Source organism: Emys orbicularis, chromosome 4 (genome assembly GCF_028017835.1).
Source record: "Emys orbicularis isolate rEmyOrb1 chromosome 4, rEmyOrb1.hap1, whole genome shotgun sequence".
Classification (NCBI taxonomy): domain Eukaryota; kingdom Metazoa; phylum Chordata; order Testudines; family Emydidae; genus Emys; species Emys orbicularis.
The window spans coordinates 132,295,311-132,320,647 of record NC_088686.1 but is presented as its reverse complement, the minus strand read 5'-3'; the positions used below and the strand labels follow the sequence as shown (position 1 = coordinate 132,320,647).

Genomic DNA, 25,337 nt, shown 5'->3' with positions numbered 1-25,337 from the left:
GGGCTCTGCTCATTTGCTCTTCTACCCATACGTTCCACCCCCGAACTCAAAGTGCTTTACGAAGGCAGGAGAGTGCCAGTGACCCCACTTTACAGAGGGTGACCCCGAGACACCAAGAGACAACCAGGATCACACAGCCATCGGCAGCAGGAGCAGAACATACATGAGGAGGGGGCGTCTGCCACGTGGATCTGCTCTCCTCAGCCACCTATTGCTGGGCTTTGCAGGAATCCTCCATCCCCACCCATTGCTCCCCAATGCCCTATCCCCGCCCCATCCCCCTAGCCTCACCTACTGCTCCCCAATGCCCTATCCCCACCCCATACCCCATCCCCTAGCCTCACCTACTGCTCCCCAATGCCCTATCCCTGCCCCATACCCCATCCCCTAGCCTCACCTACTGCTCCCCAATGCCCTATCCTCATCCCCAGTCTCACCCACGGCTCCCCAATGCCCTATCCCTGCCCCCTACCCCATCCCCTAATCTCCCCTACTGCTTCCCAATGCCCTATCCCCGCCCCATACCCCAACCCCCTAGCCTCATCCACTGCTCCCCTATGCTGCTCCACCCATACCGTCATCCCTTATCCTCCCCCACTGCCCTAACCCCATTCCATATCCCCACCCACTGCTCCCCATACTGCTCCCCAGTGCCCTAACCCACCCCATATTCCCAGTCCCCACCCACTGCTCCCCAATGCCCTATCCCTGCCCCATATCCCCAATCCCAACCCACTGCTCCCCTATGCTGCTCCACCCATACCGTCATCCCTTATCCTCCCCCACTGCCCTAACCCCATTCCATATCCCCACCCACTGCTCCCCATACTGCTCCCCAGTGCCCTAACCCACCCCATATTCCCAGTCCCCACCCACTGCTCCCCAATGCCCTATCCCCACCCCATATCCCCGGCCACTGCTCTCCAATACCCTATCCCCGCCCCAAACCCCCGGTCCTAACCCTCCCCTCATACTCCCTTTCCCCTCTTTGTAGCGAGTTTTACGCTATTCACCCCGCCTCCGGCTCTGCCCCACGTGCGAGGGGCCGGGGCTCCCGCCGCACGGTCCCGCCCATCACTCGCACCCGGGCCGCCCCTTCCCCTTCCCGGCCCCACCCCGGGCCGCCCCCAGTAGCGATGGCGGCGGCGGTGGGGCAGCGGGTGCCGGACGTGGCTTCCGCCTGCAGCGCGGAGAGCTTCGAGCTGCGGCACCTGCACCTGGAGCTGCGTGTGGCCTTCGGGCCGCCGGGCCCCGGGCAGCTGGAGGGTGCGGCCCGGCTGGAGCTGCGCTGCCTGCGGGACGGCGCGGCCGAGCTGAGCCTGGACTCGCACCCCAGCCTGGCCGTGCGCAGCGTGGGGCTGGCGGCGCCGGGCGGGGACCCGCGGCCGCTGCGCTTCGAGAGCCGCCCCTTCGCCAGCTACGGCTCGGCGCTACGCGTCTTCCTGCCCGAGCCGCTGCGCGCCGGGGAGCGCCTGGCGCTGGACATCGCCTACCGCACGGGCGAGGGGCCGGGGGTGAGCGGGCTGCGCCGGGAGCCGGGCTGCTGAGTCCTCGCTGGGCCCCGGGGTCCCTGCTCCCGAGTTCCCTGGCTGCCCCCCAATCCTGCCCCTTGGCTCCCTGCCCCCAATCCCCTTGTTGCCCCCCTGCCGGGCCCCGGGATCCCTGTCCCCTTGCTGCCCCCCCACCCTGCTCCCTGCCCCCAATCCCCTTACTGCCCCCCAATCCCTTGCTGGGCCCTGGGATCCCTGTCCCCTTGCTGCCCCCCCCCATCTTGACCCCTCACTGCCTCCCTGAGCTTCTGACTTCCTGATTTCCTTGCTGACCTCCACTGTGACCCTTTGCTGCTCCCCTAGGCTCCTGATCCCACAGTTCCCTTGTTGCCTCTCTGGGTCTTCCTACTCCCCTAGTTCCCTTGTTACCCCCGCTCCCGCACTCCCTATCCTCTAATCCACTTGCAGCCCTGCACCCTGACCCTGGGCCCCCTCCATCCTAATTTCTCTGCCCTGCCTTTCCTCCCTGGGGCAAGATCTCTAATCTGTCAGTCTCCCCAGTCCCTAACGTGCTGCCCACCTTTTTTGTCTCAAACTTTCTTGCTGAGTTTGAGGCTACCCACCCCTATCAGCTCCTGGCTTGCAGGTGGCAGGTGCTTCAGAGGGGAAAGCTCCTGCACCACCAGCAGCTGGCTCGTGGCAGAGCAGAGGGGATGTAGATACCAAGGGCTGAATTCATAGCTACCTGCACCGAGCGTCCCTGTTTACAGCAGTGCAAAGTGGGTGCAAAACACGTCCCAGGCAGGGTGGCAGTGTTTGGCCCGTAGTTTGCACTGGAGTAAATGACACAGGGTGTGAGGCAGTGACCAGTCTGGGTTGAAAGAGGAGTAGAGGAGGGATCTGGAGCAAGTCCACAGTGTGATTTAGCCTGGCTACTAAATCGACTGGGGGAGTATGGGGTTGTTGGAGGAGAGAGATCTGGAAAGCAAGGAGCTGCAGTGAGAAAAGGGAGAGATGGAGGCCTGAAGGAGTAGTGGGGAGGGGAGGCACCAGGGTAGCCATATTTAAAGGTGTGACTTGCAAACATATGCCTGAAAGGTCAGAGTGACAGCAAGATTATGTAAAGTGGCAGGTAGGTGGGAGAGAAGGAATTGTGCGTAAAGCGGGAGGTGCGCCCTTTCTCCAGTGTAGCCTCCTTGGACATATTTAGCTGCAGGGTGGCGAGTTTGCTTGGTCAGGACAGGCAGGAGGATGGAAGTTCTGTATTATCCGAGGTTGAAACTAGAGATCAGAGAAAGCAAAGCAGAGGAGGAGGAAACTACCCTTCCCCATCCCCTTGTGCTCTCCTCAGGTCCCCAGCTCGGGCTCCAGTGATGCTAACCCTGATTACAACTAATCACCCCCTTTTGGTAAATCTAGGCAGCGGCAGGTTCTCAAAGAATGGAGTGTGGTTGAGTTCCAGCCCATGAACTCGATCCCCCGCTAGGAAGCACTAATTGATAGTAACCCTCAGCAAGAACATCAGTTTTGGTTTCTCTTGAGCTTCTGATTCCTCCTGGGACCAGGCCCAAACTGGTCCCAGCTGAAGGGTCCAGTTTCTTTCTGTGCATTTGCAGTCTGGGATCACTGACAAGCTTTCTGGTTCCAGCCTTGTCTAGCGAGTTTAATTTCCCGGTAGCAATCTCATAACCTTTTTTCCAAACCCCACCCCATCCTTGGGCAGGAAGGGAATGGGGTGTTACCTGCCTCCAGAAGGCCGGGTCTGCTCAAGGAAATGTGCTGCAATGATCTGCCTGTTAGAGAATAGAAGTGCCAGAGTCTTGCATTTGCCAAGAGTTAAAGTGAAAGTGTCTCTGTCCCTGCAAAGAACAGGACTCAGGGTTATTTTGTTGGCTTATTTATCCCAGCCCTGCCCAGCACCCTGGCTCCTTTCAACAGTTAAATGAAGGCCTTCAAGGTGTTCATGAGAGAAGAGCTAATACAAATGGATGAGCTGTAGTAATTCTGAATTATAAATGCTGAGAATAAAAACTTCACGGCTAGGAATGGGCAGCCCAGCTGGAACGAGAGAGGAGCAGATCCAAACCTGTGTTTATGCTTGGAGGGCCAGCAAACACGGCTGATTTATTCGTTTTTTTGCATCTCGTCGCTTCCTAGTTTGGGGCAGGAAGTGGAAATACTATGGCAGTGTGTGTGAGCCCGAGGGTAACTGCCTGTTTCCAGCTTGGTCAAAAGCAAGAGGCTTGCAAATGTTGAGCCCCTGCCTTAGTGGTCAGCGTTCAGAGAAGCATCTGATTTCTTAGGATTCGTAGCCAATTTTTTTTTATAGATTTTTCACTTCAATTGTCTAATTTCTGCCCATCTGGATTCAAAGGGGGATTTCAGTCTCATTGAAGCAGGCTCTTGATCACACCGGCCTAAATTTGGGGGAACCTCTCTGACTTCAGTAGAGTTAGTCTAGGTTTACACAAGAGTAAATGAAATCAGAAGTCAGCCCAGAATAACACCCCTTACTAAGCTTAGTTCTTGTTTTCTTTTTTAAAGCATTTTGTGCACCTGACGGGGTTTGCTGGTATAACAAACTAGCTGTCCGCCCTAGGGGAGACGTACCTTATGCCAGTTCCCCAAACAAAATAAGTATACTGGAAAAAGGATTCTTTTGCTAGTGTAACTTGCGCCTACCTTAGGACTTTTGCCGGTAGAGCTGTGTCGTTTGGGAGGGGATGATTTTTTTGCACACTCTTGCCAGTAAAACTTTCTAGTGTAGATCAGGCCTAGCGCCTCACTGAAAATCACTGATGTGCCTAAGTCCTTTTGCTGCTATAGCTCGTTTCATTTCAGGAACTGGGAGAAGTTAAACCAACAAAAGAACTCTTGCTGGTGTGAGCTGTCTCACCACTAGGGAAGTTTGCCAGTGTGGCTATATATGTATATTTGTGTTGCCAAACCCTTTCTAGTGGAGACAAAGGCCTGGGTGTGGGCTGTACATCCCGGGGAAAGCTTGATCAATTTACAGCGGTCTTAAACTACTTAGTGGGGTTTGGCTACACAGGGAAATGGAGTATAATTATATGGCTGTAGTGATGCTGGTAGAACGAGTGAGTGTAACTTACTCTTGTTTGATTTTTACTGACTTCCCTCTCCTTGTTATGCCTGCTGCTCCAGATGTCCTGGCTGGACTCTTTCCAAACAGCCCAGAAGGAGAAGCCTTTCCTTTATACCTCTGGCTTTCCTGTGCTCAACAGGTCCTTTTCCCCCGGCTTTCACACTCCAGCAATAAAAAGCACCTGTTCTGCAAAAATCCAGGTAAAGTCTCCCATCCCTCACATGAAGCTGTCTCTCATCTCTCATCAGGTTTGTTGGCTCACTCCAGAGCAGACGGCAGGGAAGCAGAAGCCTTATATGTACACACAAGGCCAGGCTGTCCTCAATAGAAGTTTTTTCCCTGGCTTTGACACCCCTGCAGTTAAAAGTACATATTCAGCCACTATAAAGGTAAGCAGGAAAGGCATAAGTGTGCGAATTGGATCATTTGTGCAAACTGTATTTAGGATAGAAAATTCATTTATCAAGAGGGCATCCGTTTCTAGGCATTGGAAGGAGAAATCTTAGTAAGCTGTCTCTTCAGACAGCTCACCTTATTAAAACAGAGCTTTGGGAAGTGCTGTGACCATTTGTCACCTATGTCTGAGATTCAGGACAGCCGAAAGGCCCTGATCCTCATGCAGAGCCCATTGGTCAGAGTCCTCCAGGTGGACTCTGTCATGTCATGCTGCTCCCAGCATGTGCTGCCAAGCATAACACAGTTACCTTCAGATCCCTCCTTAAAAGTGACCTGCAAAGGACACTTGAATAAAACGATTGTGCTTTGAGTCTCTCTTGCTTTTTAAATGATGAATAAAGAAGGGCCTGAAAGGGTTTTTTGGGGTGGGGGTGGGGAAGGTGTCTTTTCTGGGGGTGGAGGCAGTGTTTTTTCTCTTTAACTTTAGAAATAACCAGCATGTCAAGTCTGGTCTTCCTTGGTTTTGCTAGAGCACCTCTGGGTGGGAGTGGGTTTGGAGTCAGCGTATTGCAAGCTCTTACATCTTAAAGAGGGGAGGGTGCTGAATCTTTTACACAGAGGTACTCGATCCAAAATCTGTATTGGCAGATGCAGTTAAGGTAGTGTTAACAAATCTCTCACTGGCCCTTCATGATAGGACGAGCGCCTTCCAAATACTTACAAAATAGAAACAACAAGCTGGCTTCCTCCCAGCACATAGAGAAGTAGCTTGATTGGTTTATAGGGGATTTTGAGATTTGTTCATGTGCGTTATTGAGAGAAAGTGAACTCAAAGTGCCGATTTTTGTGTGTGCTGAAGCCTATGCATGGTTCCTGTGGGGGATAGCTGTTTCGGGGTGGTCGTGATTGTAGTGAGAGAGATGGTTCTCTCTGGTACCCAGGGCTGATCTCACAGAAGTCTTGGAATAGCAGGGCAGTGTCCTGTATCCAGGGAGGAGCCAGAATGGAGTCTGGTAGAGGGGCAGGGATGGTATGATATTTACCAGAAGTGGTTTTTACCCGGTAAAATGATGTTTTTTACTACCCTGGGAAGAACTCGTTATTTTAGAAACCGTTTCATTAATGCACACCACATATTACATATTCAAATTGTGGTTCCATTGGGCAGTAGGTTTGGAGATGAATTCAGGGTTGTACGAATACTAATATTCGTACAATAATTCACAATATTATTATGTATAATTACATAATATATATGTAATTATAATACTGGATGTTGGAATGGCTCTGTATATTTTGGTTTGGTATTTTCTCAATGAAGTAATACATATTTCAGTTTTCACTGTCATACAAACAAAAGTCAAAAACATTCAATGATATGAGAACAACAATAATGCAGAGTAGGCTCGAAGCATTAAGCAATCAGAAGCATTGAGAATTGCGGATTACCAGTCCTGGTCCATTTTGTCATGCCGCAGTCTGTCGCAGAAGACCAACTTTGATGCAGTGGTTCGACCGAGCCTATTCCTCAGTTCTGAATGGATGTATCCGAAGCTGGAAAAAATTTGTTCTATGCTTGTTGAACTTGCAGGACACTGATGCAATTGCCCCACCAGTTCTATGAAGTCAGATGGGATATCAGCCTTCTTTAGATTTTTTCCACTCTGTTAGAGGAAACTTTTTCCTTGACAGCATCTGAAAATATTGATTTTTGGATAAGGAGTTTTTACTTTAAATATAAGTAAATATGGCAGAAACTTGGGATTTTTGCTGAGCAACCACTGCCTTGCAAATTTTTTTTTTCAGCTGACAATTTCTTCTCTGCATGTTTTGGATGAAGAAGGTTGGCCAGTGTGTACATGAGTAAGTGCCTCCTGAAATCTCTTTGTGCACCACACAAAGCAGAAGTACAAATCTTCATTTATCAGTAGAGCCACCATATTTCACATGCAACATCAGTTCTTAAAGTGTCCCTTTGGAATGTGTCAAGTGCCACAGCAGCTGGGTTCAACTGACTGATCAAGTTCTTTGCTTCTCGGTAAATCTCTTAATTATTAATTATACTGGTGACTCGGTCTTCAAGTTCTGCATCAAGATCGCTCGCAATCCTGAGATGTGACCGATTTTTAACATATGTTTCCATCCATGTTGGTTGACTCTTCCATTGTACGTCCCCGGGGACTTGGGGTTTTACAGATCCTTGGCATTCTTTTAACCAGGTGATTATGAAAGTACTTTTGTAAATCTGCAACATGTGTCATCAAAGCATATGGTTTAAGGTCTTGTCCAAGTGGATTTAGCCAATGTCCTACACATCCATACGTAACCAAGGTTTCATCATCTTGTTCCAAATCACTTCTTGTATTTTGCATCTTTTTCTCATTGTCAGGCTGCTCTTAACAACACAGCCGTACCGTTCATTTGTAAATGCCTTGGCGTCTCTTGCCAGTATAGTACAGTACTTTCCAGTTTTCTCATTGCTTCCAGTGTGAACTGCTGATACATAACCACATGCGTGATACGTACCTACATGCCTCCAGCTTCCATCCAAGACACATCACACGATCCATTGTCTACAGCCAAGCCCTAAGATACAACCGAATTTGCTCCAACCCCTCAGACAGAGACAAACACCTACAAGTTCTTTATCAAGCATTCGTAAAACTACAATACCCACTTGGGGAAGTGAGGAAACAGATTGACAGAGCAAGACAGGTACCCAGAAATCACCTACTACAGGACAGGCCCAACAAGGACAATAACAGAACACCACTGGCCATCACATACAGCCCCCAGCTAAAACCTCTCCAGTGCATTATCCACGATCTACAACCTATCCTGGAAAATGATCCCTCACTCTCACAGACCTTGGGAGGCAGGTCAGTCCTCGCTTACAGACAACCCCCCAACCTGAAGCAAATACTCACCAGCAACTACACACCACACCACAGAAACACCAACCCAGGAACCAATCCCTGTAGCAAACCTCGTTGCCTACTCTGTCCCCATATCTACTCTGGCGACACCATCAGAGGACCCAACCACATCAGCCACACCATCAAGGGCTCATTCACCTGCATATCCACTAATGTTATATATGCCATCATGTGCCAGCAATGCCCCTCTGCCATGTACTTTGGCCAAACCGGACAGTCCCTCCGCAAAAGAATAAATGGACACAAATCGGACATCAGGAATGGTAACATACATAAGCCAGTAAGTGAACACTTCAATCTCCCTGGTTATTCTATTACAGATTTAAAAGTCACTATCATTGAACAAAAAAACTTCAGAAACAGACTTCAAAGAGAAACAGCAGAACTAAAATTCATTTGCAAATTTAACACCATTAATCTGGGCTTGAATAGGGACTGGGAGTGGCTGGCTCATTACAGAAGCAGCTTTTCCTCTCCTGGAATTGACACCTCCTGATCTATTATTGGGAGTGGACTATATCCATCCTGATTGAATTGGCCCTGTCAACACTGGTTCTCCACTTGCAAAGTAACTCCCTGCTCTCCATGTGTCAGTAGATAATGCCTGCATCTGTAACTTTCACTCTATGCATCCGAAGAAGTGAGGTTTTTACCCACGAAAGCTTATGCCCAAATAAATCTGTTAGTCTTTAAGGTGCCACCAGACTCCTTGTTGTTTTTGTACATAACCACAGTTTTCCCTATCTGCACCCAGTTTGCTATCACTGTGCACATTACTCCATCCAGCTTATATTAATGTAACTGCTTCTCCATGCAATTCGTTGTGTGCTTCCACCTTCAAGCCAGCATCAGTAACTGTGGGTAAGAGTTCACCTGCTGCCTGCTTTTGACTGGGTGCTTTGTAGCCTGGCCTTAGCTAGCTTCCTGGAAAAGTTGGATGTTCAATAACAGAAAAGGGAATGCGACAGCCATAAAAACTTGTGCAATCTTCAAGGCTATTTTTTGTTTCAGTTCTGGAGTTGTTTTTGTTACAGACACATCTCTTCGCGGTTGAAAAACTGTGATACTTCCTCCTCGTCTTTGCCCGACCTGGAGCTAGCTGGCTTGTGTTGTACTTGGCAGTGGTAATGCAGTATTATCAGTACCTTTTATCCTCCGAGTGTGATTCTAATACTCTCACACGTTTAACCAGTCTGTGATTCTCGCGTCTTTGTTACTGAAAGGTGGTAGCTGAGAGGTTAACTTGGGATGCAAAGTGATGGTTTCCAATAACTCAGCCAGCATTGCTAATATATCAGGATAGAGGTTAACTCCTCAGCCTGAAATACTGCATTCAGCACACACCAGGAGGCCAGCGGCTATGGCTGCTGCTGGGTCCATCACTCTGAGTTCACTTTTGATCACTGCCACACTTAGTTACATACAGAAGGGATGGAGAAGAACTTTGATCACACATTTAAATGCAGCTCACTGCAAGGCAGGTGCTTCTCTGCCTGCTGCTCAGTTATCGCCTGCCTGCATGGCACCCACCTAAGTGGAAATTGGAGCAACAAATCTTATTTATGTAGGGTCTTATGCAGCACTGCAAGTGCATGAGGCACTTCACAAAACAGCACAAGAGAGTCTCTGCTCTGACGGGCTTACGATATAACACAGGAGACAGGACAGCAGCACAGGTAGAGGAGACAGTGATAAGATTACTGGGGATGAAACAAACCCACAGAGGATTGAAGGTAGAAGGGTGTGTTTTAAAAGTGGCCTGAAAAGTAAATAAAAGAACAAAAGCCCTGGGCTGTGCCCTTTTCCCCCAAGGTATGTTACACTCAGGATTTTGGGTGGGGAAGGGCGGACTGTTATGAATGGGCACGTTAAAATGGGTCAGGATATGTCTATGTGATAGCACAGCGGCTCAACGTGGTAAAGCTTGCGCTGTGTGTGGAGCTGGATAGGTTCTCTGGACCCTCGTGTTCGGAGTTCTGTAAATTACCCCCCTTTGTGGTGGTGATCCTAAGGGAGCCACCGCCTTCACCTCCCCCTGTCTGTCAGGAGAAGCCTGAATGCTTTCCCCTGCCTTGAAAGGGGTGGTGGGGTTTGAGATCCAGGTGGTAGGAGCATTGTTGGCGGGAGCTTGACTCTGGGAATGCTCATCATGGTCACAGAGCAGTCAGGATAGCTCAGATCCACCCCTAATGTGTGCAGTGTGACCCCCCTCCCCGATGGAGGCTGTTTACAGGTGTCTCTGTTGCTAGGTCCCTGAAGGCTTCACAGCTGTGATGAGTGCCACCACCTGGGAGAAGCAGGAGAAGGACAACACGTTCACCTTCAAGATGTCCCAGCCGATCCCATCCTACCTGATCGCCTTGGCTGTCGGCGACATAGTTTCTGCTGAAGTCGGACCTCGGTAAGAGGCTGCCCTCTTATTCACAGGAGGGGGATCATGCATTCAGTTATAACACAGCCTGTTGCCTTGGTTGTAGCTTAGGTCTGAAGGGTTTGCTTCTCTAACGAGCATATCTACTACCCATTCCCTTGTTTGAGGGGAGCTCTTCCCCCAGCTCAACTCTTCACGTGAACACTGGGTAAAACTTGCCACTCTAGGCTCCCATGCGCTGTGGTGTTCCCCTGAGAGCTGCCTTTTCCACACTATCTGTCTTGCAGCATGTCTGTGTTCTGTCCTGCCAGCCACTCGTGAGCCCAGGGGGTCTTACGTGGGAATAGAATTAACCGTGGGTTCTTTGTTACTATAAATCTGGGTCAAAACCAACCCAGTCATCTAAAACTTGCTTGCAGCTCTGCCAGTCGTTAGCGGGTTATCAATTCTCATGCTCAGCAGGAGATTACATAACCCCTAAAATCAAAGGACAGTAGCAAATTATACCCCTCCTGTCTGAGTAGTGCATCTGTGGCTTTTAGCACGCCCCAGATTATCTGGTTACGGATCACCTCTCGTTCCTTGTCCTGGGCGAGTTTTCCCCCCCCGCCCCTTTCTGGGCAGAGGGGAATGCAGCTTCAAAGTGGTGCTGCAGAATTGCACTCCTGTTGTCCAGCTCTGTACCTTGCTTTGAATGTGTTTCCCAAAGTCACCTATGCAGAGGGCTCTTAAAACATATTTACTGTTGGGTCCTGGCACATGGGAGTCTGGCCACTCCTGCTTAAGGGGAACAAGTCCCCCATTTTTTTTCAGCTCCTTTAATTCATAGATTCATGGATCTTTTAGGGCCAGAAAAGATCATTGAGTGTGACCTCAACTTGCTTGATCCTTGTTATTAAGGACTAAAGATTAAATTAACAACATCTGCAGTAAACGTCTCATTAGCCTCGTTTATGGCCAGACCTTTATTCTTCTTTGGTTTAAAGTCCATTAACTGTTAAAACTTCCCAGTTCTACACACTCAGCGAAATGTCTTAACTTTTTTTTGTAGCAAATGGCCACTCTCCATCCTCCAAATTCCCCTCCTCCATGCGGAGATAGTAGCCACTAGACCATGCAGGCGTGCAGAGGAGAGGGACGTTAAGGACAGCAGACTGGAGAAGATGACTCTTTGTGTGTCGTTGTGTAGGGAGTGATGGGGGCCGGGCCTAGTCAGGCATTTTTCAAATGAAATTTGGGAAGGTATCCTTAACACGCAAGGAAGTTAGAAAGCAAGCTGCTGTAAATCACTGGCGTCAGACCGCGTTGTCTAAGGCTTCTGAAGGAAAGAATCATAGAATACCAGGGTTGGACGGGACCTCATGAGGTCATCTAGTCCAACCCCCTGCTCAAAGCAGGACCAATCCCCAACTAAATCATCCAATTTTTTTGCCCCAGATCCCTAAATGGCCCCCTCAAGGATTGAACTCCCAACCCTGGGTTTAGCAGGCCAATGCTCAAACCACTAGCTATCCCTAGCTTAAGCTTTGACAAAGCTCTGTTACAAATCCCCAGACTGTGGCTACTCACTGAGAAAAGAGAAGTGTGTGTGTGTGTGTCTGTCTGTCTGTCTGTCTGTCCTTCTTACAAAACCCGGTGCTGGTGGCTAGGCTGGTGAGTCTAACCTGGGTTCCCAGGCAAAGGAGCGTAAACAAAGATTTGAACAATACACTGGGATAAGGGTAACCTGATACAGTCAAACCAGCAGCCATGCCACTGTCCCCATCGGAGCCCTATGAGTCAGTGGCAGCGTAGATCAAAATGATAACTTGTGTGCCTTTTCCAAAAGGTCCTTTGTTAGGCTGGGAAAACAAATGACCAGAGGGTGCGGTGACTGAGATAAGTGGTTACAGGAAAGGCTTTCCCCTAAGGCTGGTTTCTGCTCAGATTTTGTGATGGTGTAACTGTTACGGAGTTCCCGGGCGATGCTCTGGAGCTGCTCCCCACAAAGCCAGTCAGGACTTTGGGGAGCCTCCTCTCCCTCTGAGCAGACTGTCTTCAGGGCAAGAAGCCTACACGGCTTCACCTCCTGGGTCTCAGCATATGCCCCTCCGTGCGCTTCCCACAGCGAGTCCGCCCAGCCGGGGTCTTGGGGAAGCCAGAGGTCCTGCACACACCCCCACTTCGCAGTCAGACGTGACTCTTGGCCAGCCAGTAAAACAGAGGTTTATTAGATGACAGGAACTCGGTCTAAAACAGAGCTTGTAGGTACAAAGAACTGGACCCCTCAGCCGGATCCATCCTGGGGTCCCGCGAGCCTAGGGTGACCAGATCACCCAAGTCAAATATCGGGACGCGGGGGGCGTGGCGGGAGGGGGCAGGGCAAAAAAAACCCCCCCCCCCTTCCTCCACAAGCGCTGGAGGGAGGCCTGGGAGACGCAGGGGAAGCGCGGGGTCGGGGTGAGTGAGAGTCCGGCCTGGCCCCGAGTGCAGGCAGGACTCAGTCGGGCGGTAGGGAGAGTAGGGGGGCAGCCCGCGGGGCCAGGCGGCGGCTGTTCTCCCCCCCCCGGGCAGCAGGACTTGGGAGCAGCCGCTGCTGCAGCTCCCACTGTCGTGGGGGGAGGAAGCGGCCGATGGCCAAGCTCGGCGGCTGCGGCTCTGGTGCCCGGGCCCGAACCCCCCGAGCCCGGGCCTGGTGCGGGGACCCAGCAGCGTGCACGCTGCGCCCAGCCCCTGGCCAGTCGCATCTGGGCTGCTGCCCAGCTGGTGCAATCCCGCAGCGGCGCCGGAGTGGGGGCAGCAGGCCCCAGCCCCCCCGTCCCGCTCGGGTCCTGCAGGGGAACGAACGGGGCTGGGCTGCCGATGCCTCCGCCCTGGGGCCGCTCCGGGATAGCACCAGCTGGGCAGCAGCCCAGACGCAACTGGCCAGGGGCTGGGCGCAGCGTGCGCGCTTCTGGGTCCCCGCAGCAGGCCCGGGCTCGGGGGGTTCGGGCCCGGGCGCCAGAGCCGCAGCCGCCGAGCGCCCACATGCTTGGCCGCTTCCCCCTGCGGCAGTGGGAGCTGCAGCAGCGGCTGCTCCCGAGTCCCGCTGCTCAGGGGGGGAGAACAGCCGCCGCCTGGCCCCGCAGGCCGCCCCCCTACTCTCCCTACCGCCTGACCGAGTCCTGCCTGCACTCGGGGCCAGGCCGGACTCTCACTCACCCTGGCCCCGCGCTTCCCCTGCGTCTCTGGGGCCTCCCTCCAGCGCTTGTGAAGGAAGGAGGAATGGTGAGCCTGGGGAAGAGGCGGGGATTCGGGGAGGGAGCCAATGGGGGAAGGAGAGGGCGGAGTCGGGGCGGCGGGGGCACGAGCACTTACGGGCTCCGGAGTATTTGCTTGTTTGTCCAGTGTCCCGACCTAACATTGGTCGGGACGCGGGACAAACAAGGAAATATCGGGACAGTCCCGATAAAATCGGGACGTCTGGTCACTCTATGCGAGCCAGACACCCCCGTCTGCCCTCACTCCTAGTCCCCAGCCAGCTCCAAACTGAAACGACCTCCAGCCCCTCCTTCTCTGCTGAGTTCCTTTCCTGGGCCAGGAGGTCACCTGACCTCTTTGTTCTCCCACACCTTTAGCATCCCCTTGCAGGGGGGAAGGGCCTGGCCATTAGTTGCCAGGAAGACAGAGTGTCAGTGATTTATGCACACTGGCCTTTATCCCACCACCTAGAGACTTACTTCATCAGAAATAACTCTGTTGGTTAGGGCATGATTTTACTGACATTTATACAGATATAGCTTATTTCCCTTCCCGTACGGGAATAAGCTACCCCAGGATAAACACTTAACATTGGTATGATTGTGCCCACACAAGGGGAGATTGTACCGATGTAGCTAGATCAGTATAGAGAAAGCTGGACGACTTGTGGGCAAGGACAAGGCCTTGGAATGGGGCGAGTTCGTGCGGCTCTGGAGCTTCGGGGTGGGGACTGTTACATCTATTAATGTCCTGGAGGAGGTAGTGGGCAGGGAGATGAGGACAGAGCTGTTCTGGTTATTGGGGGATTGAGTCCCCCGGGGCTTTGGGGAGCTTGACAGCAAGTGAAATGTCTTTAAAACATAGCTTTGATTTTTTTCCATCCTCTCCCTACCATGCATCACGTCCATCCTAGGTGGCTAAAGACCTGTGGACAATGTGGAGGCTGCAGGAAGCCTTATGAATTCTAGAAGTTACAAAGCAAGCTGCTGTAAATCACCGGCGTCAGAGCGCATTGTCTAAGGCTTCTGAAGGAAAGAATCATAGAAGATCAGGGTTGGAAGGGACCTCAGGAGGTCATCTAGTCCAACCCCCTGCTCAAAGCAGGACCAACCCCAACTAAATCATCCCAGCCAGGGCTTTGTCAAGCCGGGCCTTAAAAACCAGTAAGGATGGAGATTCCACCACCTCCCTAGGTAACCCATTCCAGTGCTTCACCACCCTCCTAGTGAAATAGTGTTTCCTAATATCCAACTTAGACCTCCCCCAATAACCATTTCTCATAACAGCACGAAGACTGCAAGCTTCAGACCCAGGAGCCTCGTCAACTTGAATGTCACGCTTCCATCTAGAAGCCATGTGCTTCCAAGACTCTGATTGTGGACAGCTTGGAGGGAACATGTTTCCTAGCGTTAGGCTTTTCCTTTCCCTTGTGTATTCGGCAGCGTGTTGTATAGAGTCCATTTGCCAAGTTGTAGATCTCCCTGCAGAAAAGGGTCACGAACAGCAGCAGTAGGCGTGGAACTGAGCAGGCAGAAATGTGCAGACGTTAGGGGCTGAGGAGGAGGAGTGAGGCTGAGCCGGTTCCAAGGCTGGGTTTAGGGTGCCAGCCTTCCACACAGGTTCGAATCAGACCGGCTCTCCTAACCAAGTTACCATGCGTCACGCTTGGTAAGGACAAGGCTCAGTCTGCCCCGTGTTTGTTGCAATCAGGATTGTGTCTTCGCTCTCCCTAGGAGTCGTGTGTGGGCTGAGCCCTGTCTGATTGAGGCAGCCAAGAAGGAGTATGATGGTGTGATTGAAGAGTTCCTGGCGGTGGGGGAGAAGCTCTTTGGACCATATGTTTGGGGCAGGTATGGCTCACCTGTTTGGAAGGCACTGGGGTGCTCTGGACGGCTTTGGTTCCTTCAGTTGCCTTGCTCGGTCTTCACACGTTACGGCTGGGGAGGGAGAGTCACCTGGGCGCTCTCCTGGCGGGGGTGGGGGGGGAGGCGGTTCCTTACTGACCGCTCTGCCTGCCTTCCCCAGATATGACGTTCTCTTCATGCCGCCCTCTTTCCCCTTCGGTGGGATGGAGAACCCCTGCATCACCTTCGTGACCCCCTGCCTGTTGGCTGGAGACCGCTCCCTGGTGGACGTCGTCATCCACGAGATCTCCCACAGCTGGTTTGGCAATCTGGTCACCAACGCCAACTGGGGCGAGTTCTGGCTGAACGAGGGCTTCACCATGTACGCGCAGAGGAGGATCTCCACCGTCGTCTATGGTGAGGGCCCAGCCCCTGGCTTCTGCTCAAGGACCCAGTCCTGCCATCCAACCTCTGCAAGCAGAACCGTGCCCTGGCTGGAGGCCCATTGATGTCACTAGTGCTCAGTGCCGATATCCGGGTCCAGCCGCACAGATCAGAGGACTGGGCCGGGCCTACGTTCTGTAGCTTAACTCCTTTCCTGGCAGCATCTGGGAATCTGCACCAGCTCCTAAAATATCTGAGATGTGATAGGGTCGTGTAGGGTGACTGGGGTAGGAAAGGGGTTGGACTGTCTGTTGCTTTTTTTTAAAGAGGCTTTTTCTACCTTTTTATAGATTAGAAATTCCAGTCTTGTCTTCTGTGGGATGCTGGAGCATGGTGGGGGATAGCCAGGCATGAAGGAAGTAAAACCTGGCTGAGATGGGGTGTGATTTTTATTCAGATTCTTTAAGAGTCTTTAGTTAACACCTGCTTAGCTCAAATGCCATGGAAATTAGCTACTTACGAGCTAGGTGGTATTTTTATTTATGCATCAAAAGACCTAAACCACTTTGGCACAAACACACTTTTTCCTGGTCACATTGGAAGAGATTAGACCTTCTAACTTAAGATGTTTCCATAATTCCGTCAGGTGGCAGCTGTAAACTTAACGAGTGATGGGGGCAAACTCGCTTTTCCAAACTTTTGTTTCAGAATGCTTTGTTTGAAGCATAAGAAAATTCTTTCTGCTCAGTTTACTCTGTCCGTGCCCTCAGTAAAACACATGTCGGTAGATTCTACAGGTCAGCATTTCGGTGTAGTTGTCCAGTGACTTTTAAAAGTCGTTTTCAAACAGGTGGGGGAGGCTGGCTTGTGGCTGAGTCTTGGGAAGGCCGGGGCTCTCAAGAGATTCTCTGTGAAGGACTCGCTCCTGGGTCTTCACTCCAAAGCACAAGGCGGGCAGGGCAGAACTCCTCTAGTTTGTAAGGTTGCTTGACCCTGGCAGGCAGCACATGAGCTGTGCCCCGAAAAGCCACGGTACGCCCCCTCCCTGCATTGATTTCTTCTCCTTCCTCTAGTCTCTCTCTGAACTAGCTACGCTTCTGCTCCAGGAGCAGTGACTGTTTTGCCCTGTTACTGGCCCTTGAAGTAGGGGTAGCCCCAAAGGAACCTTAGAGGGGAGTTTGCCTTCCTCCCCGGCTCTGATGGGAAAGTGCAGTGTCTCAATACCAAGTCCCTGTCTTCTTCTCATCAGGTGCTGCTTACACCTGCCTTGAAGCAGCCACGGGAAGGGCCCTGCTGCGCCAGCACATGGACAACACGGGAGAAGATCACCCTCTAAACAAGCTCAGGGTGAAAATCGAGCAAGGTCTGTGCTATCTCCAATGTCCCACTGCAGAGTACCTGGCGGGGGGGTATGGGTCTCTGGGGCCGTCAGCGATATCCTTATCGCCAGTGCGTTGAACTCAGTAATGGCTTGGAATAAAACTGCATCTGCAGTAATAATGCTTGAGGATTGCAATAATTAGGGTGTGTTGAGAATAGATCATAAAGCTGCATATGGATTGTGTACAGTGCAGCTATCAGACGTGCATTGGTAGTCCAATCATCTTACTACTGTTTAACATGAAGGCTACTTATTAGTAACAGTGTTATTTATAGAGTACCGTAGGTATGATCAAAGTCCCAAGCCTTAGTTAGTTTATTTACTGAAGGCAGGTTTAAAGGAACGGGCTATAGATGGGCCAGAACTTACACAGTGGATGCCTCAGGTTAGACACCGCAAGAAGTGCCCTGGGTTTTCTGAAGGCCCTGAAAACCCTCAGCTCCCATTGACGTCCGTCAGAGCTGTGAGCGCTCAGCGATTCTGAAAATCAGGCCACTCTTATACGGGTGCCTTAAACATGGGTTTGTATGCTATCCCTTTACTCTTGTTTTAGATAAAAGCTTTGAGTAGCCCTGACATTCGTAGCACTAAATGACAGTGTGTTTGATGACAGGCAGCTGTTGCTAGAAGAACATGCAGTTAGCAAAACAACCTCAGTATTTTTACCTTCCCTTTGCAAGGCGATGTGCTAGTTTTCATGAAGTTAAAGCATCATGAAAACGTTGAGTGTCCACAAAGCCTGAGGTTTTGGAGCTCAACCACTTCAGAGTTCCAGATAAACAAGACGCTCTTGTTAACATTTGAAATAAGGGTGAATTTTTATTCCGTTCTGAGAACCAGTGTGATCAATTTCCTTCAAACTTTGCCCACCCCCACCCTCCCCACCCCCCCAAAAAATCTCAGCTGGCTTGAGAGTGATCTGCCAGTCTCCAGGCCAAGAAGAGATTTCTGGAAAGGCCTGAAAAGCACATTTATAATAGCAGTCTGGCTGCATCCTCAGCTTTCTCCGTAATCACATGTGACTGAGTAAATTTCTGTGTCCTCTTGGATGGCATCGCTAGAGCAAAGAAGGTGGCTGGTCTCTAGGAGGAATGTGGCTGGGTGAGAGGCAGTGGATGAGCAGGGGGAAAGTCCACTGTGCATAGCATTCCCTGGGATCTGAGCCAGGGTGGTGCTGGGTGGAGGGGCCAGAGGCCACTGCCCTTTTGTGCTTCATGTTGGAGGTGCGGGGGTGGGGGGGGCAGCTTCTGGGGTTGAAAAATGGGAATCTAAGGCAATTGGAACAGTTTGTTTTAAATGGTGGTTTATTTCGTAAAGCTCAGGCCCCTGTCATGTCTTTGACCCATTAGGCGTTAACCCTGATGACACGTACAATGAGACCCCCTATGAGAAGGGCTACTGCTTCGTGTCCTACCTGGCGCACCTCGTGGGAGACCAGAGCAAGTTTGATGCTTTCTTGCAGGTACGGGGTGTGGGTTCACTGGCTTCCGCCTGGGGAGCTCTGTGTGCAGGGATGCACAGGGCCTGGAGGCAGGGAAACTCCCTCCCTCTAGCATGTTTGTTAGCAAGGTTTCTTTCCTGCCTGTTGGTACATAAGTGACAGCATCGCAGGTTCTTGGTACTTTCTGAGCTTGCAAATAATGCCACCATCCCGAAGACCAAAGCTGTTCCTTCTGCCTCGGGCTGGGACTCTCCTGGGGTACCCGAAGCCTTGAACAGATCAGAATTGCAGGCTGCAAACCTAGCATTAATGTTCAGTTTGAGAACCCAAGCGCTTGAAGTGAGGAAACATAGTTAAGACTGAAGGCCAGTTTAGACTTTAATGCCTTGACTTATGGAGTCTCTTCATACCTTCCCCACATTGTACTAGCTTATACCGTAAGCAGCACTTGTTAAGTGTGGGTTGATTAGATCTTGAGGAGATGTACAAAGCAAGCCAAGCTTGAAGAAAATTCCTTTAGTACCGTTTGAAGTTGTGGGTGCTTAAAGCTGAGCAGTCTGGAGCAGGAGGGTCTCAAGTCTGGGACTTTTCCCTGCGTTAGATGCTCTCATCCCTCCAGATCCACACACTAGCCTGGAATATATCTGGAAAACTGAATGAGAGCTTCAGCTGGTAGCTCTATTCAGAGAATGAAAACCCAGGCCTTGTGCAGCACGGGCCTCCAGCAATGGGACTAGTGCCACTGGGCAGCTGCGTCAGCACCTTTCCTGAGCAGTCAGTGCAGCCTCTGGCCTCAGTAGTAAAGGGCTCTATAGCTCTGTCACCTTATGATTTTGACAGGTTTCCAGGCTCTCTCTCTGCTTTGTGTCCTGCCCTGCAGTGTCATTTTTGGACACGTACACTTTTGCTGTGGCAGCCATTTCAATTTTTTTAAAAAAAAGTTTAGGGGGAGTATTAGGATTGCTTGTGTTTCACATTTAGAAACATTTTAAAAGCTTTAAGGTTAGAGGGGAAAAAAAGAGAAGTCTCTTTAGAACAAAATAGGCTTTACGCACATTAAGGCCCTTTTGCATAAAGTTTAGTAAACAAGAATAAAGTGTTAAGACAATTTTTTCTTTTAGGAGAAAAATATTTGTATGCGTTTAGGTTATTTTGAAATAGTCTGAATGCCAGATGTTTTTAGAGAAAAATAATTGTAAGACATGTTAAATAAAGGCATTAAATATTAGTAATAGAACATACGGTTTTAGAGAAAATGGGGGGTAAACAAGACACAAAGTGAGATAGAAGCTGTAGAACAGCCAAGAAAAGCAAAAACCTGTCAGTTGGTTACAGAAAGAGAGTGAGAAGCTGCAGAGAAAGTTTTAAAACAGGAGGAGGAGAAAGCCTGGGTCACTGACCAAGTGGCAGAGAGAAGCCTGCGACTGCCACTAGTCAAATGTCAGTAATTCCAGGACAGTCAGCCTTGGACAAGCCACACCTCTTGGCTGTGCCAATCAGAAGCTATTCTTTAGACATGTCACAGAATTGCATTTTCCTAAGCCAATCATAATGTGCCAAGAGGCATGGTCTCAAAGGCCACTCAGGGCATGGGGAAGCATGTTCTTGTGGGCTAAGTATGGGGGCAGTGCAGGGCAAAGAGTATAGGGCGGCTGTATTCTAATTCCAGCTCCTGTGTCATGTCTTGTTTCCCCCTGTACAATGTGGATAAAAGGCCATCCCCGCACATGGGGCTTAGGGGCCTGGTGAGCTGATGTCTGGGAAGCACTCTAGGGATGGTGAGTAGGATTTAGAGAGGATGGGAAGAACTCGGCAAGAGAATGGGATACAGGAGGGAAGAAAGGGGACAGAACAGAAGATTGGGAGCCAGTGGCCAAGCATATGGGGGATTGGTGGGAGGGGGCAGGTACTTGAGAAAAGACTGGATGTGGGGAAGAAACCATGAGACTGAGCTGGAAGGAAGAGGAGGGGGAACAAGATGACCAGCCGGGCATCTTTCAGCCGTAGTTGCCAACACGTGTGCAAGCAGTCGGGGGGAGCAGGCTTCCATGCCAAACAGCTGGCCCCGTTGCTCCCAGCACGGGGGCTGCTGGTGACCTTCACCCAGGGTTGAAAGTAACTTAAAGGACTTACTGGCACGCTGGAGTGCTGAGCGGGGGCGTGGCCTCAACTGGAAGAGGCAGGGCCTCAGCCGGAAGAGGCGGGGCCTTTCACGATTTAAAGGGCCCGGGGCTCCCCGCAGCGGCCGGAGCACCAGGCCCTTTAAATCACCGCCGCGGAAGCCGGTCCAGTCCGGCACGGCGTACCTGCTCTTGCCGGTACCCCGTACTGGCTTACTTTCACCTCTGCCTTCGCCCCATGAAACAAAAGGAATTGGCCAAGGTTAGGATGTGGAGGTCAGAGAACCCTGTCACATGCCTGTGTGCGCCAGGGCCGTCAGAATGGGCAGGAATTGGCTAAACGTGAGGGGGAGAGAGGCTGGGGATCCAATTAACAACTGGAAGTGGAAACAGAATTGTTTAAAGTAGATTGACTTAAGCCCTGTGGGTCTGTGCTGGTCCTGCCTGCGTGGAGCGTAAGTACGAGCACCCTGCCCCCGCAGGCCTACGTGAACCAGTTCAAGTTCCAGAGCATCATGGCTGACGACGCCCTGGAGTTCTTTCTGGAGTACTTCCCGGAGCTGAAGAAGAAAGGCGTGGCCACCATTCCAGGTCAGTATTGCTGTCGAGTCTCAGATCTCCTTCCAGGCACTTAGGAGCCGCAGCCTCCTTGTCCCAAGTGCCGGGGACTCACCAAAACCAGAGAGAAATCTTTGTACGGGACTCAGTAGTAACCAGCAACTGCAGCTTGTCCCGATTGCCCCTTCTCCAGGGCTCGAATTGGGCCAGGTCGGTGACCCAGCACTGCCTGAGGCTGCCCCCGCCTTCTCCAGAGTCTCAGCTTCACTTTTATTTTTAAAAAAAGTTAGTTTCTTATCTAGCGCCTGTAGCTGTATCTCTAGCTATGGATTTCAGCCCCTTTTCCTTATCTGTATTCCCTCACCCTACTAATGTTGGGGTGCCCTTCGCCCATAGGTTACTGGGACTTTTCCCTCAAGCTTATTAGCATGTACAACAATTAGTTACCATGACATTCTTGTGATTGGACATCTGCAGATGTTCCTAACTTAAAATATCTAAGGCTGGTATAAACTGGCATCTTGTGGTTACCTACATATTTATAACACCACTCTATCATGTGACGTCTTGTGATATAGGGTCATTTTGGGTTACTTATGGCCCATCTTTAGTTTAGCCAAACAAACTAGGGCCAATGGCCTATTGTCTTTACGGGCTTGAAACGTGTAGGCTTTTGCCTTAGTGCCTTAATCCACACCTATACCTTATTTAGCGTAAGCCCCTATATCTTTAGCAGCATAGCTGGCTACAAACCCATGGTGCCAAAGAAACCTTCAAAATGGAAATGGCGTGTAGCCAAAGCAGAAATGCTAGCCTGAGTTTGCAGAGAGCCTGAAACAATCAATCCGACATGAGAGCTGCCCCTTCATCTCAATGGGATGTTAACTCAGATGCCCATTGATGGGTTGTGGGCGGAGCTAAGGACAGGACCGTTATTACTTTTCCCACTCCTTAAAGTTGAGCCCTGCTGCTCTGGCCCTACCAGTCAGTCTGTTACTCTGTTTATTTACATGCTAATTGCTGTGTACTCTTGCATTTATTTGCCAGATGCTAATGCACTGCCTCAGCTTTCCCCACAGAGGGCTGATTCCAGGGATAAGTCCACATGCTCCCTGCCCTCCTCCCCCTCGCCCTTCCGATTAGAACTGGGGTAATAAGACATCATCCACAGAACTAATAACTAACTAGGGTTTCAGTAACGCCTGTGGCAGATCCCCCTGAAAGCAATGGGAATGCGCAGGTGACAGAGGATAGAACCTGTTACATGGGATGATGCATTAGATGGAGAGAACCCAGCTTGACTCTCAGATCCCAGGCTGTGAACACAATCACTTGTAAGCTCAGCACAGTTGAGTCAATGAGAGACGACAACTGTGGAGCTCCCATGATGCAGTTTATTAAGGGGATGGAGCTTAGAAACCAATCTCTCCATTCTCAGCTTCTCCTGCTTTTGCTATTGCTCTGTGTGACCGCTTGGGCACACTGGCATGCGGCAGAATCCGGCTCCACTGCAGCTCCTGCCTGCTCTGAGCATGCTTATTCTGGGAGGTGGCTTCAGTGGTGAGTCCAGAGAATGTGACCCAGCTTCTTCTCTCCTCTTCTCCGCTGCAGGCTTTGAGTTTGATCGGTGGCTGAACACGCCCGGCTGGCCCCCTTACCTGCCTGACCTTTCCCCGGGAGAGACGCTCATGAAGCCAGCGGAGGAGCTGGCAGAGCTCTGGGCAGCCAGCAGTTTGAACATGGAGGCGATCAAAGCTGTGGACATCTCTGCCTGGAAAACCTACCAGCTCATCTTCTTCCTTGATAAGATCTTGCAGAAATCCCCTTTGCCAGACAGTAAGGACCAGTAACCTCCCCTGGGCAGGGCATGAGTTGGGTTCAACCGGTGGGCTCTGTAAAGCAGTGAAGCCTTAATGCAAACCCTACCGCGGTGTAGAGGCAGCGACTTCCGGTACAGTCAGCTAGGTGGGGAGACGTGCGCCAGGCAACATGCCTCCAACCTCGCTGCAACCAGGGGTGCATGCGCCAAGGGCCCGTTCAGCCGACCTGTCCCACGATGGGAGTCCAGTGGCTGGGCTCTCGTTTTGCTTTTGGGGGGGAAGCCTCCGTCTCTCCAGTAACCGAGTGGGGAGGGAAGAGCAGGGCTGTGTGTTGGGGCCATGCCGCCTGCCTAGGATCAAAGAGAGAAATGACTGATTGCAAGTCAGGATAGCAGAACTTCACGCCCAAGCAAGCGCCCTGCGTTCACTGCTGTGTAGTGGTCTCCATCTCTCCAGAGCTCTGGTCCCTCTGGCTGCCAGAGCCGGGCGTAAAGTGCATGCACTCACTGCCTCCTTTGCGTGTGAGCCTTTTCCCCCCCGGGTGCTGAGTCTGAATGCCTGATGTAACCTGCTGAGTGCCTCTTGCTTTGGCTTAGCGATGATTACACCAGGCCCGCTGGCTGCAAGGCTCGTGTCTCTGGTCTGGGGTGTGGAGGAAATCTCTCTGTCCAATGACTCATTAGTGACATGTCCTGACTTTGTGTGCCGTGGACATGTGCAAGTAAAACTGCTGCCATCTCTTTGAAGGCACATGACGCCTGGACTACGTATGTGCAGCTTTGCTAAGTTGCCGCCAGTGGCGTTTTCAGCTGGTTCTTGCTGACCGTACCCAAGTAAGCGCTAATGATGCTCGTTTCCGCGTGTCTGAGTCTGGCTGGGCTGACACGCCTGCTGTTCACTTCCCAGCGAACGTGGCGAAGCTGAGTGAGACGTACTCGAAGATCTCCAAAGCGCAGAACGCCGAGCTGCGCCTCCGCTGGTGCCAGATTGTCCTCAAGAACAACCACGAGCCCGAGTTTGGCAAAGTCAAGGACTTCCTCCACAGCCAGGTTTGTGGGTAATGCCATTGCCAGCTCCGTGGGGCAGGGAGTGCGGCAACCAAAGAATAAGCCCTGCTTTAGCACCGCAGGCAGCGTTACAGGGAACGCCATGTTCCACCTGGAGTCCTGTTGCACATTCTCTTTGGTTTTTGGCGTACATTTAAGGCCACAAGCGCTTCCCTAAAGCCCTTTGCAGTCAGTGGGATTTAAGCACATGCTTAAAGCTCGGCACATGCTTAATTTCTTTGCTGAATTGAGGCCAGAAACAGGCATCTATTAGAGAGCACATTGAAGAAGAGAGCAGCAGCAATAGGCGGTGGGGTGTATATGCAGCATGGACGAGTGCCATTGGAACCGTAACTGCATTTTCCTGATTCCAGTGCTTATGTGCAACCAGGTGTTTTTATAAGTGTGGGAAGGGCTGAGAGGCCCAGAGAATTTCATGGGGTTTAGGACCTGCCTGAGAGAGGGGGCTGTAGGTTCTTGTACAAACAGGTGCTGCCCTCTCTATCTGCTCTCACTCTTCTAACCTGTTTGCAAGCCTTGCAAAGGTGCTAGGCCTGAATGAGGACTGTCCAGATCACTTGCTCTTGTAATCTTGCCATTTTCTCTGTTGCCCACTTCTAAAAGAGGGTGGGTTAGAGTTTCTGTTACATGGGGAAAGTTGGTTCTGCATGAGCACACCCAGGTGTGTTTGCACACCTATGTGTATGCTTTCCGGACGTTACACACTTGGATTTGGCTAACGCTCTCTGCGTGCAGCATTTTCGGCTGAGACCAAGCCTGAGGGATGTCTGCTGGAAGGGGGACTGTCTCAGGGAGCGGTGGGCGTGTTAACGCAGAGGTTCTATGGGAAACTGTTCTTCAGCCTTAGTGACAGAGTGGCCCCTGTGCAGAGCTCTGTAATTCATGGCTCCAGTCGTGTCTTCTAGATCCTAACCTCCTCGTGGCCTTTGCAATTTGTGCCTTGCAGGGGAAGCAGAAATACACCCTCCCCATCTACCGTGCCATGTGGAGCGGCTCCGAGTCCGCCCGAGCGCTGGCCGTGGAGACTTTCTCGGCCACGGCCCCTCAGCTGCACGTCAACGTCCAGAACTATGTCAAGAAGATCCTGGCTTCGGAGCCAGGGGGGACCTAGTGGCTTGTCCCAGAGAGAAGCAGGCAGCAGGGCCTCGTGCCGCTGCCTCAGCTCTGCTGCATCCGTCCCAGTGACCCAGGGGGCCTCTCCCCA

At 51.3% G+C, this 25,337-nt stretch overlaps 1 protein-coding gene across 1 annotated transcript; it reads left to right on the top strand.

Moving 5' to 3' along the window:
* The first annotated feature begins 1,136 nt into the window (after positions 1-1,136).
* On the top strand, positions 1,137-25,337 carry RNPEP (arginyl aminopeptidase). The gene is made up of 11 exons (XM_065403017.1): positions 1,137-1,514; positions 4,845-4,985; positions 10,178-10,329; positions 15,252-15,368; positions 15,544-15,779; positions 16,996-17,109; positions 18,477-18,589; positions 21,171-21,279; positions 22,858-23,082; positions 23,973-24,115; positions 25,080-25,337. The coding sequence occupies exons 1-11, from the start codon at positions 1,137-1,139 to the stop codon at positions 25,242-25,244; spliced, it is 1,893 nt and encodes a 630-aa protein (XP_065259089.1). The 3' UTR covers positions 25,245-25,337.